At 28.2% G+C, this 20,827-nt stretch overlaps 1 protein-coding gene across 1 annotated transcript in view; it reads left to right on the top strand.

Annotated features, from left to right (window-relative positions):
- Nucleotides 1-283: 283 nt before the first annotated feature.
- Nucleotides 284-20,827, top strand: part of LOC149057869 (uncharacterized) — an 83,325-nt gene continuing 62,781 nt past the window's right edge. Inside the window, exon 1 of the mRNA XM_089223963.1 lies at nucleotides 284-1,359. Within this exon, the coding sequence (XP_089080089.1) occupies nucleotides 999-1,359 (361 nt within the window). The 5' untranslated portion in view covers nucleotides 284-998. The remainder of the gene's footprint in view (nucleotides 1,360-20,827) is intronic.

The following is a 20,827-nucleotide window of genomic DNA, read 5'->3' as shown; positions in this document are numbered from 1 at the left end:
AGTTTCAATACAATATTAATATATTATACTAATCTACTAATATACTCATCGATAATCACTAATCGTGTAATTATTCATTTATATCGCAACCACAATAAGAACTAATCATACTATTATAGTATAATAGTATTATACTAATCGAGCATCGCGGTAACGGCGGCGCGGCGCGCGCGAACCACTAGACCGGCTATAGTGGCTCCATCTGTGGGCCGCACGCGCGCGCCGGGTCACATGGTCTGGCCGACAAATTGAATACCGTCTGGCGGGTCTCCGTGATTCCGTGATTCCTCGCGTTCGCCACTCTCTCGGCCAGTCACCAACCGCACGTCGCGCAGTTTATTAGAGGGGAAAGAGCAGAAGACGTAAAGAGGAAAAAATTAAATAAATAGTGATCCGATCGACAAGACGACGCGGCACACGACGTGACCAACCGGCCGGCCGTTTCTCGAGTAAAAACGATAGTAATTTAAATATAATATTCATATACGAAAAACGAGACGCAAAAGTGACCTTTTTTTTTCGTGCAAATTTATCTGTTCGTTTTTTTTTTTTTATTACTTACGTTTTCGCGCGTTCGACCTCTAACGCATTTATAAATTCGTGCGGACGTGATCCGACCGCGTACCTATTATATTATACTCATACGCAGTTTTTCCGCCAGTTTAAATATTTTTCCGTTGGTTTGGAAAAAAATAAATAAATAAAAAGTTGGCTATTGAGCTTTTGGATTACTAAAATTGAGGCGTAATCGCCGTTTGAACGGTTCGCGGCTATGTCGGTCCACCCCAGAGTGTAGTAAAAACACGCCGAAACGATATTTCGGCATTTGATCAGCCGCAGACGTACCTAATAATATTATCCTTCCGTCGTCGACACCCGCAAACCGCCCGCCCGCTGGCGGTATGCAGACGCCGTGCGAAGCGGGCACCGGCGTCCGTCGCGACGGACCCTGACCCGGCGGTACCCTGCCCGGTACCACCCAGCAATGGCCTAAAGTCATGGTGAAACGGTCGCACTGCAGCAGCAGCAACAGCGGCGGCGGCCACCGGCGGAGTGTTGTGGTGACGGTCAGTGTGTTGGCGTTGTACGCCGTGTTGTGCGGTGGCGCGGTGTCGGGCACGTCTGCACTCGGAGACCGGGCCGCGTATTACGGCGTCGCGGCGGCCGCGGAACGGGTGGACGACGCGGCACTGGTGGCCGCGGTCGCGGGCTCGTCGGCCAGAAACGGCCGGTCGTCGACCAACCTGTCGCACATAACAGGCACCGCCAGGAAAATCAAGATGTTCATCAAAAACAGATACCTGCAGGTGTTCCCGGACGGCACGGTGAACAGCACGGCCGAGGATACGAACGATTATGGTGAGTCCGATGTTATTATTATTATTAGTATTATGTTATAAAGACCAAAGGCGGAAATACTAATATTATAAAATGATAATAATAATGATATAATACCTACATATATACTTACGCCTACCTGCAGTCTATATAGGATATAATAATTATTATATAATATACGCACAACCTCCGTTTTATATGTTTTATCGTATAATATCGCCGTGTCGGTCAAGATGAGTAGTGGCAACGTTAAAAAAAAATTTTTTTTCAATTTTTTTTTCTTCATTTATTCCACGAACGAAATAATGCGTGCGATTTAAATGCGTTCGCACTGTCGGGTCATCGTCGGAAATCCTAAATCTCTAGTGCCCACACGTTCCCATTAATCGAAGTACGTCTTGTAAGCATTATAATATACCATTATGTAAAATGTGTATCGAACGAAACGATCGGTTGTTATTACTCTGTAGTATAATATTATACGCGCCATATCATCGAAACGCCGCAGCGCCGAGGTGCAAATTTAACGTTGTGTTGCGATAGGTATAATATTATCAGTCACACGACGTTCCGAACTTATTATTTATTAATCGGATATAATCACGGTTAATGGGCCTATAATAATAATAATAACACGGCCTATACGGCTATATTATATACTTGCACACACGGTGGAAACGAATATTCCTGTTTTCGGTACCGACGCCTCAGGTACCGATCGATATCTTTCAATTTGACAAGTTTCAAGCTGATCGTAAGTGTGTGTGTGTGTGTGAGTTTAAATGTGTTTTAAACACCGCGATTACTTATTTTATGTCTAAAGCGATTACATTTTGTCTTAACTCATCTGAATTTATAATATATATAGGTACAACAATATTATTGTATAATGTATATATCATATATTTCCGTCGTTGAATTGACCAATGCTTACGCAGATAAAATTATAATACTTAAAACTATTAGATGATTTCTAGGCGATCCAGAAACAAAAATAAATTTTGGCGATTTTAACATTTTTAGCTTTGTAAATATTTAACAAATAATGCATCATAATTTATACCTGTTAAAGAGTATTTTTTTTACAAAATTTAACGTTTTATCACGTACCTAATCATATATATTATATATATATTTTTTTTTTATTAAACGAAATATACCCTCGGTGACATATGCCATTGGGTTATAAAGTTTTAGTTACATTGGGTTGAGATTACATTGACAATTTGTAATCATATTATATTACAATAAAATATAAAAATGAACCTAATATTTTAATTAAATGCAAAAAAAAGAAATAATTATAATAAATGACTAGGTTATAGTTATATATTTTAAAAATATTTGAAACGTAGGTGCTCAAATTTAATTTTTCTTCGAACTCATAAGAAACATTGTACTTTGTTCTGTAACTTGACTAACACGTCTAAATTCGTCGTTTTGGATTGAATATTTCACATTTCAATGTAGGAATGTCAATAAATAAAGTCTATGCAAGGTCTTACGTTAATTTTTAATGTCATTGACCATGTGCTACCTATTCAGTATCGATATAAATGGATGTTAAAAGAAAATTATTTTTAAAAGTGCAAGGATATTTTATCAGAAACTGAATTAAATTAAAATATTAGGTGAGTAATTTAAAGAAATCTTGGTTCGGCTAAATTGAAATTATAGTAACATTAAAATATTAAACAAAGTAATCAATAATCATTACAAATGGTATACATCATTATTACGATCTCTGATCATCTCTTTGTGAGTAGAATTCAATTAAGTTAAATTAGATATTACCAATCAATTTTAACAACAGTATTTTAAAACATTATATACATCAATATTTAATATGACATCAGTTCAACTAAAATTTTCCATAATAGCATAAACGATACGTGTTTAAACTTAAAATAAAAACGAAAATAAAATGTTAATATTGGCATTAATGTCTAAATAAATATCTTTCAATCAAAATGTAAATAATAAACTTGGCTGTAGGTATGAATATTAAGTAGGAGATCTGATAAACTGTTTTGTCCACAATAAAAAATAAAAATAAAAATTACATTTTAATATAAGATATATAGAGTTCCAGTTACTTATATTAAAATTACTAGTAGTAATTTTTATGTAAACAGTTTATTATAATTCAAAAATAAATCTTGATTATTTATTAGAATAATTTGTAGTATGAAAACATACCTATTTATATTTTTTATTAAATTTTTTATTTAACAATATTACATTAAGCTGTTGGCTTACACTTTTTTATACATTTGTAACATCACAACTATTTAATATAACTTAAATCAAAATATTTTTGTGTTATTTTAATTTAATTTTTCATTAGTTATTATATAATATTTTGCGAATATTTTTTTGTATAAATTTAAAATGTCGCCTATATGGTCATATGGATATAAGATAATTATTAACAAATCTTATTTTTTTTTATTAAATTATTGCAATTAGTATATCGAGAATGGATCATCATATATATTTTTTTTATCAATGTATAGTAATTATAATACATGAGATTTAATTTTGTGAAGAACAAACAAAAATGTCAACATATTACGTAATAATTTATGTTTTTAGTGCAATTATTTATCATTGTTTTCATATATTAAAAAAAACTTTTAAGTTTCAGTGATCTATCAATTCTCATATCTTATTTTAAAAATATTAAGTTACTTCTACTTCTTCAATTAAAACTCATGTAGCATAACTTTTTTATTGTTTTAATTTTTAAAAAATATTTAGCGATTAAACATCGCTTAAACGCTTGATTCATATTACATATTAGATTAGGTTAGGTAAGTTTTTCTATTAACTTAACTGTATTGGAAAAATTATAGGTAGGTATTTACTTCAATAGTTGTGTCACTTTATCCTCTGCAACTCTGTAAATTTTTTAGGAGGAGGGGTGTGTGGGCAAACCTGATGAATATTTTCTTTTAAAAAGTATTATAATTTATTTTTATAGTTTCTAAAGTAATTTATTTTTATTTTCTTAATTACCTATCAATATTAAACAACTGAATTCTATAAAACATTTTTTACCTTTCTGCGTAAGCGTATTTAAAAAAATAACTTTCGATACGAAATAGATTTTAATAAATAAACAAAGGAAGTTTTTCGAATTTTATAGATAACACCATTAAGAAACCAAAATCGTTGTTCGAGAGTTATATTTTATCGTTCCTTTCAATTTTAAGCACAAAACTTTATTGCGACATACCCGTTAAATGTAAACTATCCAATTCTGGCATTTGGGTCTTACCTTCTTCAACTTAAATTGTGTTGTCGACTGTTCTGAAATATAAGTATGTCTATGGATAGGCGCCATTCATACTCATCCTTTGCTAAAATATTTTTTCCATGGTGTTTTTATTTTTAATCTTGTATTTTATTTTAAATTTGAATTATTATGCTTAATTATTATTAATGTTATCTCAATAATTTTTGGATGTTAAAATCTATATTGTTTCTAAATATACTTGTTTACATCATAAATAATTTTATGCCATACTATACAATGATACATACTTCAGAAAATACTATCAATTATTTGGATATAAATTATATAATTGTTTTTATCTTCTTTAAAATATGTATTTTGATAAGAATTAGAATTAATGAGTGATCTACTATTTATTTGAAGTATGATGTCAGAAAAATAATTATGTAAACATCAATTACAATTTGTATACAACAAAGAACTAAATTTAGTATATCACATAGGTATTTCAATGTTTGTATTTTATATATCAACGTAATTTAAATTTTTTGGTATTTGTAACACAAATTTCCAGTCCGATTAAAAAAAGTACAATTTGAGTATCAAGGTCACCCAATGAATTCGAAAATAATTTTATTTTTCCCATCACATATATATGTATACACATATAAATCCATCTATGTATAAATATTCAACGTAAATAGTTGAATTTTGTGAAAACGTAAAGAGAACCGGCTTCTGTTCATTGTCCTCTGGAATTCTTTAGATTCGGATGATGATGAAAAGATAATTTGTTAATAAACGAATGTTGAATGAACCACCATTGGCAATAAATCAATAGGTAGTTTACCAATACTAAAAAAAACTTCATTCGTTATACTAAAAGATTATAATATTTTAATTTTATTCAAGTATCAATTTGGTTACAAACAATTCTTTTCTATTCTGTAATATAATAGTAATAATAATTAATTGTTTCAAAATGTCATAAATTAACTATTTATTTTGTATACCTTATAATAAAATCGGTACGTAATAATTTTTATATGAGAATGATTTAAAATATTATTTTTAATTAATTATTGTAATGTTTTTAATATTATTTTATTGTTATAGAAGTTAATTAAGTATTTTTAAAAATTACTCAATTACATGTTCATATTTATATAATATATATATTTATATGATATATATATTTATATGATATATATATTTATATGATATATATATATTTATATTGAATAGTGCTCGATAGTAGGTGATATATTTTATAAAAGTAGAAGTCTTCAAAAGTATCCATGTCGACAATTGTGAATGAACGTTACCTTTTAATGTAATCTGTAGTTATATATTAATAGATTGATTTAACAGTGTGGCGTTTAAAAAATGGCTTCTTAAAATACAGCCTGTAGAATATCATAACCAATAATCACACCACCCGATTGTTACACCACCACTAAATAACCCGATAAGCACTATTCGCCGTTTATTTCTGAAGTAGGTAGGTCAATTATTATTTTCTCTTTATAATTTATTATTTTAATACCAACATTTATAGGTATTTGTCATTTGTAAATCATTATATAGTTTAATATAATACACTTATTAATTATTATAATCACGGTAATACAATTATAATACGAAGTTCATGGATAATAAGCTTATAATTAATATTAAATAACAAAAAAATAATTATAGTAATATAACATTCAATTAATTACTAAACCATAATATATATTCTTACTTATAGAGTTCCACAAAAGTTGTATTTATAAGCTAAAACGATCACTGCTTAACATCATGTATTTGCTATAGTTTTTGCCATTGATATTGTATAATCGATTTTCTTATTCACGCATTTAATTATTTTAAACAACTGTAATTTTACATTAAACCCTACCGTGTATTTACACTATATTAAATATTTATGTACTTATACAAGGTACTTTGTAATAGCGGTGTAAGAAATTTATAAATATTTTTAATTAAATACAATTTTTTATAGGTATCAGCCGATGTTAAAAATTGAATATTTTTATTAAATATTATTTCGCAATAAAAATATACCTATATTTTACGGTTTAACCCAATTCGATAAACGAAATTGAATACGATACATATTATAAACATTGTATAGTTAGCCAGATGGGTAATAAATACTAATAAAAAATAAGATGTTTTGAGGAAGCTTATTACATTTTTATAATGATAATAATATATATTCAATCGTTTTAGTTTATTAATATTGTCTTTTGTATGAAATAGATTAGAACTCTCGTAGTTATTACTTCAAAAAATATATCAGTTACCATGTAGTATAAGTGCTAAATGTAAATATAATGCAATTTGACACTAATCAAAATTATTATTATTATTCAACTAAGTACATAATATTACATTCGTGTGGGTTACAAGAACCTTCAGCGAAAAGTATAGAGTCGAGGTCAAATTGTTTTAATGCTTTATAAATATAAATAAAAATTAAGATCTATCGGTCAAATTAATTTCCAAATGCTAAAATAAACTGAACAATTTAACAACGTAAATAAAATAATATGCATACAACAATGTAGTTATATATTGTGTAGGTGAATGACGGTACCTATAGTTATTATTACAATAATCCTCATTTGTTGATTAAATCACACTATCTTATAGATTATTAGATTTGACACATTTTTTAGTTGTTGTTTTGATTCTGACCAGGTTTAAGCATTAAGATTTAATTTCTTATTGAAACTGCACGAAGGCGTGAACAACATAATTAATAAAAATATATTAAGCATACGAAATCATAAATGTGTTCACTTTAATCGAAATCACAGAAGCTGTTTCATTCTACTGTAATATCTTATGTAGACCATACTATCTTAACGTTATAACCAGTTTATAAGAGTAGCAGACATAGAAAAATGTTTTTTCATATAAATAGTTGCACAATTTAATATACTGTCCAGTTCCGATAATTGACAAATGACACTATTTCCTGTTCATTTGTTCATAATAATAAAATCAATGTGCAAAATATAAATATTCAGACTTATAAGTATAATAGCGTACTTACTATAGTCACTTCAATATTTTAAAAACATAAGTAAATTTAATATTACAATCATCAGGGTTGATTCGTAAAAATAGGTTTCTCTAAATATTATTGATTAAGTGTCTGCAGTTTTAATATAATACGAAACATTTTTAGAAAAGTATTTATGAATTAAAATTTTATCTTTACAAAATTGAACTAGATCATGTATAATTTTAATATTAATATTAGCCATAACGAATAAGAAAGTATATATTTGAAAAGATAAAATTTAATAATGAATTTAAAATATGTATGACACCTATACAATACCTACCTACTTATCACATGCTAACTGAAAACGATTTACAAATTAGTTTAAAATAAATTTTATTTTAATTTCTTTAAAAATTACTTATAAATTATATTTCGTAGTTGTTTTTTTACATTTTTAATTTGTCATTGAAACTTTTTTATAGTAGTCAATGGGTATGATATGTATTTTAATTATTAAGTCATAAATGTTTTTTTTAAATAATAAATGAATGCATAAACAACTTGAACGTGTATCTACTATATCTACCGATACAAGTTGTGTGTAATTACTAATTTATTTATATATTTTTATTATATTAAGACGTTTACATTTTTCCAAGCCAATTCTGTGCATTCGTAATTTTTTTTTTTAGTTTTATCCGTAATTAGTATCATTGTATCAATAAACTTTAGTTGACATATTGTCATTTTAAAATAGTATAGTTTCATTTTTGATAATCCCTAACCCTGAGTACCCCCTACGTGTTTTTAAATGTGCTTAAAAATATGTACATTATGGAAGACTGATTAGTTATCATATTTTTTGTGCTAATCCTCTTTATAGTTTGATTCTCATAGATGAACGCTCTATGACCTCAATGAACTGTCTCGTTATAATTCGTTTCTCATTCATATTTCATTTTTAACTATTTACATCCAAGTCCATTACACTAATAATGTGTTACATGTGTATTATGACCTCTTGTAAGTTGTAACCATTAAATTTAGTAACTTGTAATATATTAATATATATAATATTTTTCAATCCATTCAAGGACATACTTTGGTAGTAATCGAAAAACCAATATGAAAATAATAAAAGTTATATGTCAATTCACATTCGAAACGATAATATGTTATTCAAAATCATAAATCCATATGTTTTAGTTAAGGAGATTTGAATCGTAGTTTTTCTGTCTATGTCTAACAAATATCAAATACGAATTTAGACATGTTTTCTTTTCAACGTAACACAATTGATCGAATACAGCGATAAGAATTATGAAAAAGTTTTGAATTTGTTATCATTTTTATTAAGATCTTAGATTGACTTTTTAAATTTTTAATATACTATCCCCCTAAATCCTGAAACAATTATATAAAACTGATAGGAATCAAGTATCGTTATCCCTCTTTTAATTAATTCTAGAGAAGTTAATAGCAAAGATGTAAGAAATCGATCTCAAGCAGACTATATGACAAATTAAAATTAGTTTTTAGAATTCTTATTACTTCACTTTAAAATTAGTACGTTTAAATGAATTAAGTCTGAATTTGCACGTGTATTATACAATGACCAAAAATCACCACTTTCGATTCCTTAAAAATAAATGTTGAATAATAAAATGTGGTCTGGCGTAGCGTGGTGTTTGGCCGTAGTCACAAACGTGTTCTAAGGTCAAGTATCAAGCGTTGTCATAAGTTCCCGAATGAGTGACCATTCGGCTGTTGAGATAAATCCTCACCATATTTTGGATATTATGTTACCTTAATGATATTATTATGTGGCTTGGTGAGGTGCGATCATACGCTCAAACTGCAGAAACGCACTGAGCGTACGTTCCAACCACAGTTGCTAGCTGCCGGATGGGTGACCACCCGGGATTTTCAGCAACATATCTTTGCCACACATACATAAATACGTGTTATAACCTACCAACTTTAAAATCCACAAACAAATACACAAAAATAATCCCTACTGTCCCACCCCACACCTAATGGCCTATATGTTGCCGTGATGGGTTCCATCTAATAACAAAAAATTGTATTACAAAAATGTACTTTATAAAATGTAAATTATTTCTGCACTAAAATATTCTTAATTTTGTTGTGTAGGCCGTGTAGGGTACCTACCTACCTATATGTCCTATGAATTATGAAAACATAATGCTGTAGAATTGCAACTTTTTAAATTCATCTTTTAAAAAATTATTTTTGATTCATGTTATAAATCAAACACTTCTTTAAGAACTTACAAAAATATATTGTTTATTGAATTATTACCCACTCTAACGAGATCTTCACTATAAACTATCACTAGTATTTTAATGTTATGTATTCGTCATATGATAGTTTAAACATATTGCATAAAATATGTAGGTATAATATAAGAATATAACATATAATAAGTAATAAGTGAGCTAAAACATAATATCAAACGCTACATATACTTGCCAAATTCGTTATACCTACTATTAGGTATGTCCATAAAATAATTAATTTCAAAATATCATAGAGATGATGTGTATTATTGATTATTGTGCTTTACAAAGTGAATGTTGAAAGTATATTCTAAGAGATTAAGTATGACGATTATGTGTTTATTAAAACAATATTTCAATATCTGAAGAATATTGATAAATAGTAATTTGTTAGTAATACTTATCATATTTTTCTTTCACATTTATTTGTAATAATTAGGTAATAATGTTCGTTAATAGATTAACATTATAATATTTGTTATAGTTTTCATGACTTTATAGCCAAATCGTCTAAACTGATTTTCTAATAAAAGTATGGTATTAAAAATATGTTTTAATTTTCTTGTTTTCTATAGTATTTGATTTTACGACGAGTATATTATAGATATATGTTTTTTACAATACAATATTATTTATGTATAAAGAGTTTAAATTGATTAACCTTATAAGTTATAACTTATAATATTATGATTTAATAACCTGTATTTAATAGATCTATTGTTTTTAAATGTATTAATCTTTAATACAAATTATTTTTATATGGCAACGTTTGACGTTACATTAATCTTATATAGATTATGGCCCATAAAAGTACGGGTGCTTTCACATTGACGTGACATTGGAGACGCTAATCAACAAACGTCACACGAACGTTCTCACGGAGAGATGAAAACGCTGATATAAATATTATTCTTAAATTTAATACATCTGTGTGTAGATGCGTATAGATGTAAGCGATAATCATTTGATGTATTTTGATCGGTAACATATGGATAAAAATAATTGATTTTTGAGTCTTAGATTTGGCTAAATAGCCATAACTCTAAAGTCTAAAGGTTTCTTGGTCAAAAGATTTTATTCCGCGAACCATGTCTTTTATTTCATTATGCGCATCACACTAGTGTTGTTTATAATGTTATGTTTGTCTTAAATTATGATATATTATAAAAGAATGTGAAATAAAAAATGAAAAACTACGTTTATGTAATTTATGATAGCTGAGTATTTTTTTTAAATATTAATATTTAAAAAAATAAAAAAACATTATAATAATTATACAAGCAACTTTTATCATATAATATCATTAATCCCATTACAATTTAATAATACGGCGGATAAACTATAATGACCATAATACCTCAATATGTGATTTTGCGCCAATTAATAAAAAAAAAAAAATCATCACTAAAGTTCATAATATAATTTTTTTTATTTATAATTGTATAATTTCACTTTAGTGTATATACCTAGCGATAATATTTAGTTTTTAACGTATAGTTATATATTTTATTTTCATATCCTGATACATGAAATGATCTCGGAAATAGAATATCGGAAAATCGTTTTAGATATACTTTAGTGTGTATTAAGTACTATGTCCCGGGGGGGCATTTCAAGGTGTGGGATTGCTTGTTAAACACTTTAATTTTAGGTTCGTATTTTCTTATTATTACCTGTGTTAAACAGTCTGTTAGAAGTGTTATTATGTAATATTATTGTCGAGTTATTACTTATTATCTCTTGGACCGCGGCGAAAACGTATTTTTTAAATATTGTTTATTTGAATTAAAAGTATAAATTGAATAATTCTGAATTCCATTAACTCCAGATCATCTATTCTTGAATGAGTTATTGAAACATTTGTTTAGTTTTTCACAAACCAGTTTATTTTGGAGGTCTCCGATATCGAGCATGCCGGTAATATTTACGTATTTGAACATCTGGAATACGTTTTAATATAGGTACCTACGTTCAGACGTTCATCTCGATTAGATACCACTTGGACTTGGTTCAATTATAAATTAGTTATATATAAATTAACTAAAAATCTAAATCTATGTGTACGACGTATGTGTATATTTAACGTGTAAATCATCTTATAATAACTTTTATTAACAATCGAACATTTTTAAATAAATAATTTTAACGCCATTTTCTATTAATACACTATTTGACATTTTATCCACTTAATGTCGTAATGGGATTTATAATGAGTTAAAAGAAAATTGTTTTGTTATTTACTAAAATTGTCTGCTGAAAATAGAAAATCCGGATTAATTGTTTAACATATCTAACACTCGTTTCTAAAGGCCGCGAGAGTCGTTACAAATACAATTTATGCCAAAATATTTGATGTTACGTGCAATTAAAATATTAATACATATGTTTTTATTTATATATACAAAATAACACTAAAATATAACATGTACTTCTTTAACTGTCAAATATCCGAGTATTGTTAAAAGATTTTATTGTAAGAAAAATTATTATTTTTGATATTAGTAATTTATTTATTACATTTATATAATTTTATATTACTAAATTTAGAATACACAATTTGTTTTTAGATGTTTATGACTAACATGTCAAATGTACTCAATTACTACTCATACTATTTTTATTTTTGGCATATGATGATTTTGATACAAACAATAAGTGATATGCCCTTAAATATGTTAACAAAATAAGCAACAAAATTAAAATTTTAAGGATATTGTGATCTATTAGGTTTTTTTCTTATGTATAGCTATTATGTCTTAATATTATTAATATTCAACTTATAATTTATTGTAGCTTATTGTTATTATAAATAATATGTTAAAATTGTTTACATTTTATTAATTTATTATAATAATACCTGACACTTGTAGTAAACTAGTAACAACTAACAATATTGAATATCTTACTATTAATAAAAATTGTATTCAAATAATTTAAACTATCGTATAATATATAACGATTTCAAATCGAATGGCATGAAAGTGATAAATATAGTATGTATTGGCATACTTTCAAAGACAGAAATGAGAAAAGGTATGTAATTGGTATCTAAAATTATCTCGATAGTTTGGTTAAAGAGTTTCTTACTGTAGTTGGTACCTACCTACATGCCTAATATAATGAATATTAAAAAACATTTTGTATTTATAATGGACACTTAAATTTATACCACCTTTCAAAATATCATTATAAAATTCGAATAACATATTTGTTATCCATTTTTATGTATTTAAATTGATGCTCATAAGAATAAATAATTATAATAAATATATTGTTATACTTTCTGTTAAATAAACAACAGTATAGGTTTAACCTTATTAGTGGCTAATTTTCTGTTTAGTATATTAGTATAAAACATTCAGTTTTACTAAGGTTTTAATTATTGTTTTTTTTTAAACTTTAAACACTTTAGTACTTAACTGTAATATTACAAGATACAATAGAAATCAAATTAAAAATGTTAAATGAACTCTCAATGTTTGACTTAAGACTAATTTAATGTGTAAAATGTTTAAATAATATGAATTAGTAATTTTTTTTATACTGTTTGGTTTCAATAATTGTATGCTGAAATCTGGTTTAGTTTAGAAAAAGTGCAATTGATAGATACTTATAATTACCCAGTGTTTAATTTTCTAGATTAAGATTCATAATATTACATAATTTTCATAACCATTCATAATGTGGCTTATACGGTCTATATGATGTTAAAATTGTTTACTGATATATCATTTTGCAGCAGAGGACATTTTGTAATTAATATTAGTTTCCTTCAAGTGCGCTGTTTGATAAATAATAACCATATGACCTATTAAAAATATTCTTAATATCACACACGTGCTCAATGTGTTAATGTACTTTTTAAAAGGCAATTATTATTACATTGTATCGGTTGTTTGGTAATTTCAAAGATCGTGTTTCGTAGAATAAAATTCCTAAACTGTTGTTTAAGTGCATAATTCGAATTATTTTAACTCGAGGGACAGCGCCACTGGGATATTTATCGTGGGCACCGTTCATTTTTACCGGTCCGACGTACACAATAGATACCAAAAAGCGTTTGTAAATAACTTCAGTGGCATATTAACTCACAAAAGTAGCCCGGAACCACACACATACTTGCAGGTATGCGAGATTTTTCTAAAAAATATAGTTACGTATGATCGGAATTTAATTTGCCTCCCTACTGATCTCTCACCGATCTCAGTAAAGTGTTATGTATTTTTTACGTATAAAACTCGACCAACAAGTCGAAGCCCACACTGCTGTGTGCCGTGAGAACGTCATGCGCCTACTCATTGGAGTAATAATAGTATTATATATTTTTAAGAAGTATTTATTATTTTTTTTATATAGTATTTATAGTTTTAATTGTTCTACAACGAGTCAACCAGTATAGATTAATGGTAGAAATCGTCTTTAGGCTACCTATTACCATTTAGGTACCAAACCATTTAACCACCTTATAAGTTATAATATATATAGTTAATACACTAAGTTGTATTATATTCTGTTTTCATTTGATTTATGTAAATAACAAATTATGTACCTGTATAGATACAATACCTACTTACGAAATATTGAACAACGATAATCACAATTATTTAATACTAGCTGTATTATACTCTATTTCACCTGGGAATAAAATGGAAGATTGATGAATAAAATGATATATATTATTATTTTTAATTAACCCACGGCAACATAGGCCATTGGGTGACACGATGATATTTTCAATAAGTTACTTTCTTATATATGACAAAAAAATTAATTGATAACTAACATTTTTTTTTCTTTTATGAAAAACAACCAGAAATAATCAAGATAAACTTAATTTTTGTATTTTAAAGACGAAAAACATGACAATTGTTCTGCCTTATATAGGCATTGAATTTCGGAATAAAAAGTAGCGTATAGATTAAAAATTAACTTCTTGTAAAGCCTTCTACCCGCTTGTGGAAATTACGTGAAAATTGGTTAAGTGGTTTCGAAGATTGAGCACATCACTTTTATTTATTACTATACATATAATACAGATAGTTTCAATTTCAACACTACCTATACTCACCAATGTATGATTAATAATCATTGATTATCATTTAAAATGGTATAGCCGCGGTGTAAGGTTATCCTCTACTACTTCAATTATTCGTTGTAGTAATAAAATACGGTTTTAGACTTCTTTTGATTTTCTTATCTATTTTGATCTTATTATGAAGGTAGTAGAAGTAAAATATATGCATAAGGATTTTTCATACATCACGCGCATACCAGACAAAATATTGAAATCGATTAATATCTTTTTGGAAGAACAAATAAAAAACAATTAATTAATTAATAAAAAATTTAAAAAACATGTAAGTGTAATCAAAGTTTTCGTAAAATCACATTTTGTCTAATCCAGAATTGTATAATAATTACTGTTTACGTACGTCATGATAATGTTCAAGTATTTTAAATTATTGTCTATAACATGCCTTCAAATTCTCTTAACGCTATAATGACAATATATATTATATGACGAGCCTGCGCAATCGTAAGTAATCGATGTGGATTATACGAGTACAGTGCATGCCTTTACTTAACGTGGGACTATATAGGCGAGAAAAATTCCTAATGGCCGATGGAGCGGGCACGCGTCTCCCAGATTTGGTAATAACTGGTCAAGTTTGGTAAACGAGTCGAAATAAACGGTTGGATCTCAAGGGAATCGATCAAACGCTACAAACCGTATTTTCTAGTCAGTTTACCGATTGTATCAAATAATATATATATATATATATATATAAAAGTAATAATAAGACAAACGCAATAATATATCATCGACCAGTATCCTCGATAGACACAATAGAATCAAATTTGTACTCGTTCAAAGTCAAGAATTTGTATTGTTACACTTCAGCAGCTGTATGACAAACTGGTTGGCAATCTTGATCCCTCGATCCGCAACTAAAAATCAAACCGTACTGGAAATATGTATGATATATATATATCATATATATGATAATATTGTTTCGATTCCTTAAACTAATCTATCTTCCACAGACACTCAAAACGGTATACGCATGTATAGGTATGTATTTTGATATTTATAGTATCGGAGCCTAAATATATTACAATATAACTTTATTCCGTCACCAAATTGCTGTGCATGTGTATCGTAGTATAAATATATAGGTAGGGAGATACTGAGATTGCAGAGCAGTTTTAGCATCAATGTTTTTTTTTCGGTGTCTGATTAATATTATGATAATTCATGCGAAAAAGAAAGAGAAAACAATTGACTCCATTGAATACTCGAGGACGGCCGCGACGTCTACACGGACATCATCTCAAAGTCAAAACTGAAATAATCGATTCATCAAATCTATCTGTTTGTATCTGTAGTGCAAATATAGTGCCTATAAGTAGGTAGGTACAATTACTTTTATACCTACCGTTTGATATCCGACCGAAGTTTTCGTGACACGATCATGGATGTTCATCAGAGGCCCCCCTCGACGATCGCGATTAAAGTAATCGATTCGTACGCACACTGTAACATAATTATATGGGCGCGGGTTCTTGGCAAGTTATTATACAATATTTATTCGTGTAAACGTGTGGAGTGTATCCACAAACGATTAAAATAAAATATATACCTACACGCGACAAAACGCCGCTATATCGTATACGCGATCGACACGCGAATAATATTATTATCAACGTGTACGGCTACCGTAGTTTGAAACACGTCGCGGCGATCCGTAAATAGATGGGACGTGGTATCGTGTATTGTATATACCTGTATTGCATAATTGTATGACCTCGGTATAAAATGTTTGGTTTTATTAGGTATATGTAGCGGTATATAATAGGTTCAACAGCTTTTGTACAATTGCGTGGTAAAAAATAATACATTAGACGATAAACACTTAATTAAGCATATTATGGAAGAGTCTGCGTTGAACTCTCTTAGGCGATACAAGAGCAATAGCAGAGACCAAAGTGCTTACTAAATTAAACACTGTCGGGAAATGGTTTTCATACAAAATTAGAGACCTATATGAATCCATATCATAGTTGACGTAACAATGGAGATGTGGTAAAATGCATATTATTAATAATATCAGATTTTTAAAAACTATAGAACGAAAGAATTTAAATCCTAGGTATATCATGTAATTACATTTCAGTTTGGTTTGGTGTAAAATTAAAACAGCGTAGTATTTCGTAAAATCATGAGTGTAGCATTGTTAGAATTTGCAGTTATATTTAATACATATAACAAGTAATTAATTACTAAATTAGGACTCTATTAGTAAACTTGGTGTTTGTAAAGTAATTTACCCAACGCTGCATGTACCTTTATAATACATATACCTACTTATCGCAGTCAATGAAATGCGTTTTTTAAACATAGACAAAACACAACGAATGTTTAAGATTTCCTCGCCTTTTTACCGTTTTGTATTGTACTATAGATACGTAATATTAAAATCCGCGAATATTTGGAAACTGTACTGCGGAAGTTTGGGTGAAGTTTTCTACGTTCTAAATAATTATTTCAATAAATATTTAATTCTATGATATAATAATATATAACATAGGTAACTATATTTAATACTTTAATAATTACAAAAAAAATATAGGTATCTGTCATCGTGGTAGACATCGACAACAATAGTTTAATTTATCGAGTCGACGTGTTTCGAGTGTGTAAACCAAATTTTACCTATAATACAAAATATCACTAATAACACGATCAAAACTTAATTATGGAGCAACTACTAAAAGTGAATTTGTACCATCCTGCTTAAGTAGATCAACATTATTGTAATTATTAAAAAATAAATATTATAATATTAAAGGGCGGGGTTATTAAAGTATGAATTTGATAAATTGAAAGAAGTTCATAATATTATACTGAAGTGAAAATTGTATAAGTAATAGTGTTGTACCCAAATTCTCTGATTAAATTGTATAAATTTAAAGTTCTACAAAACATATGGCAGTTGATTATGAAGGTTAGGATCACGAAGAGACAATACGTATTACTGTATTCAAAATTCAAATATTCAATATTTTCAAAGATGAAATTAATTAGGCACCATATCATGTACAGTTAAAATTCAAACCGTCCGTCGAACTTTAATGAAAAATAGTTGAATTTGCGTATGTGTATAAAATATAAATAATGAAAAAGAATAGCACACGTTTCTATATAAGTACCTATATAACAATGGAATAGGCGTATATCATAAATAGGGAAAGATTATAATACAGTATAAATTAGTATGTATAAACACAAAACACAATACAATCACGAATTCGTTTAAAATATTTGACAGTTCAATATTAGATATTAACTGAATTTTAGCAAAAACTCAATTCAATATACATTATATATAATACATCAACGCATAAATTAAACGACGCTTTATGTAACAATATTCATACTATATCATACATAATTTTAAAAAAAAAATGTTCATAGTTTTTGTGCGTTCCTGTTGCATATCCATAACTTTTAGAAGGTTTATTCTCGGCCTTTTTAGGCGAATTATACTCAAGTTATCTATGCTGTAATATTATACACACCGCGACGTGAAAATTCACAGATCCATAATGATAACATACTTAATGGCGTGACTGCGGTTCCAAATGCTGCAATGATTCTGCGATGCGACCGGCCGCCAAAAATGCATATCGGGCTATAGGAGCAACATAGTATAATGATAATACACTTTATACGAAATATTATAATATATAGGCATACCTAAGTGTTTCAAGTTACAATCTCGCCCTATATTATATACCTATATATAGCCACACCTGATTTCGTGCGTGTGTAACATTCTTGTGTACCGCGCACGTATCACCCGAATATAAATGTCCGTCAGCTATTTATCAATAATAATAATAATAATAACGCGATGATTTATGCGAAACCAAGTCCGTCCGAACGTTCATGCGCGTATACCTATACATCATAATAATATCAGAGAGCTTACTCGGTGACGGACGGCGAAGTTAAACAGGTTCGAGGTGTTAACGTGCGTCGATATTCAAAAATCCGCGGGCCACGTATCACTATCATTATTAATACGCCAAGTGTGGTCGTGTTAAGTCGAACATGGAACGAAAAAAAAAATACAATATACAGGGCGATCCTCTGCGTTGTTTTTCCGTTTTTCCGCACAAACCGTCCAGTCCTCGATCATAATATATTGAATCCAATATGGGTAATTATCGTATTATTTATCATACGATATTTTTCCATGCGGAATATACGACGTATATTCAATGTCGTATCATATTATTATCATGTGGCAGGATTTCAATTTTCATACCGGTAGCTCCGATACAACCAGTTCTGCGCGGACGACAACAATCTAATTAAGACCGACCGTGTTTTTTTCCACATAAAATCGTAAACCGAATTACAATGGGGCCGAACCGACTTTTTTCATCTCTCAGTGTCTGAATTTACCGACAGGGCAATACCGGGGCCCAATGTTTTATTGTTGAGCGTTGATTTGCGACAAACCGTTATAAATGTTATAATAAAATTAATACGATAAATAATATAATACTTAATATACACGTTTACATAATACGAATAATGAATATATAATAATAGTATATGATTATTATATTCCGTACATATTATATTAGATGGAATTCATATAGAGAATAAATAATGTTGTTTGTGGATCATAATAATATTATTGCCGCTCATTTATTTTCGAATAGCATATAACCACAAAATGTACAGAGGTAAAATTTAACTGATTTTTATATTTTTAAATAGTCATGTTTTTTAAAGTTATTTAATTAATACAATTTTATAACCTCATTCGTTATAACACACAATATATCTATATTATTATTATTATTATTATGTAATTTTATGTCTTAACTTTTAATTTTAGATTACTAATTGATCAATTAATTTATATTTAAACACTTCAAACTATAAATTATTGCCACTTCTTACAATTTAAATCCCAATTAATTTGTTGCACATTTTTAATCATTATTCAAATGTATTTGTACATAAATAAAATATTAGTAAAATACTGCGTGCTATTATAGAGAATTGTATTTTCTACTTATAGTTTATAGATACCTAATTTGAAATCATAAATATATCGTACAATTTACGACGTACATTCATCGCGGAACACAATTTTTTGTCAACGCTGCAGAAACAATAAAACAGAATTATTAGTTATCAGAGCATCATAAATTCATATTTAATATCTAATAACTAATATATATTATAATTATGCTAAATGACTGCACACTTTAGATTGTAACCACGCTACAAAATTGCACATCATAAAAAATCATTCAATTTATTTTTATTTTTTTATTTTTTTATTTTTGGTTGGTTGGTTGGTCAACATAAAACATAAAATATTGCTGTGCAATTATTAGTCACATTGCAATTATATGACATTTATTATAAACAGCAAACATTTCAAGTACATATAGTTTAATAAGCGGAAACACTTATGAGAATGCACGTATGCACTATATAGTATATACGAATATATACTTGCATTTTTTATTGGATTTATTTTTAGCGTAAGCATTAATAAAATCATTAGAAAATCGTAACGGTATTTATGACCGCTTGTTAAGAGTATTATCCTTTACAATAATCATATAAAGCTGCAACAATTTGATTGGAAAATAACACTTATAGAAGAAAAAAAAAAGAAGTATTTACCAATCGAATTAGTGCAGAGTAACATCTGGTCAATTTAAACATAAGTGTAAAGTGTTCTACATAATTGTTTCGAAGTGAGACATTTTAGACAAATTGTTTGAATAGTACTAGATTATTTCTCCAATAATTATATACGCGGAATTATATGACCTCGTGCTATACGATATATGTATTCTCGTAATAAAAATATTTTTAAAGTCTAATCGTACCTAGTC

Source organism: Diuraphis noxia, unplaced genomic scaffold (genome assembly GCF_037042655.1).
Source record: "Diuraphis noxia isolate RWA-SAM2 unplaced genomic scaffold, SU_Dnox_SAM2 contig0003, whole genome shotgun sequence".
Lineage (NCBI taxonomy): Eukaryota > Metazoa > Arthropoda > Insecta > Hemiptera > Aphididae > Diuraphis > Diuraphis noxia.
This window is presented reverse-complemented; position numbering and strand designations above follow the sequence as displayed.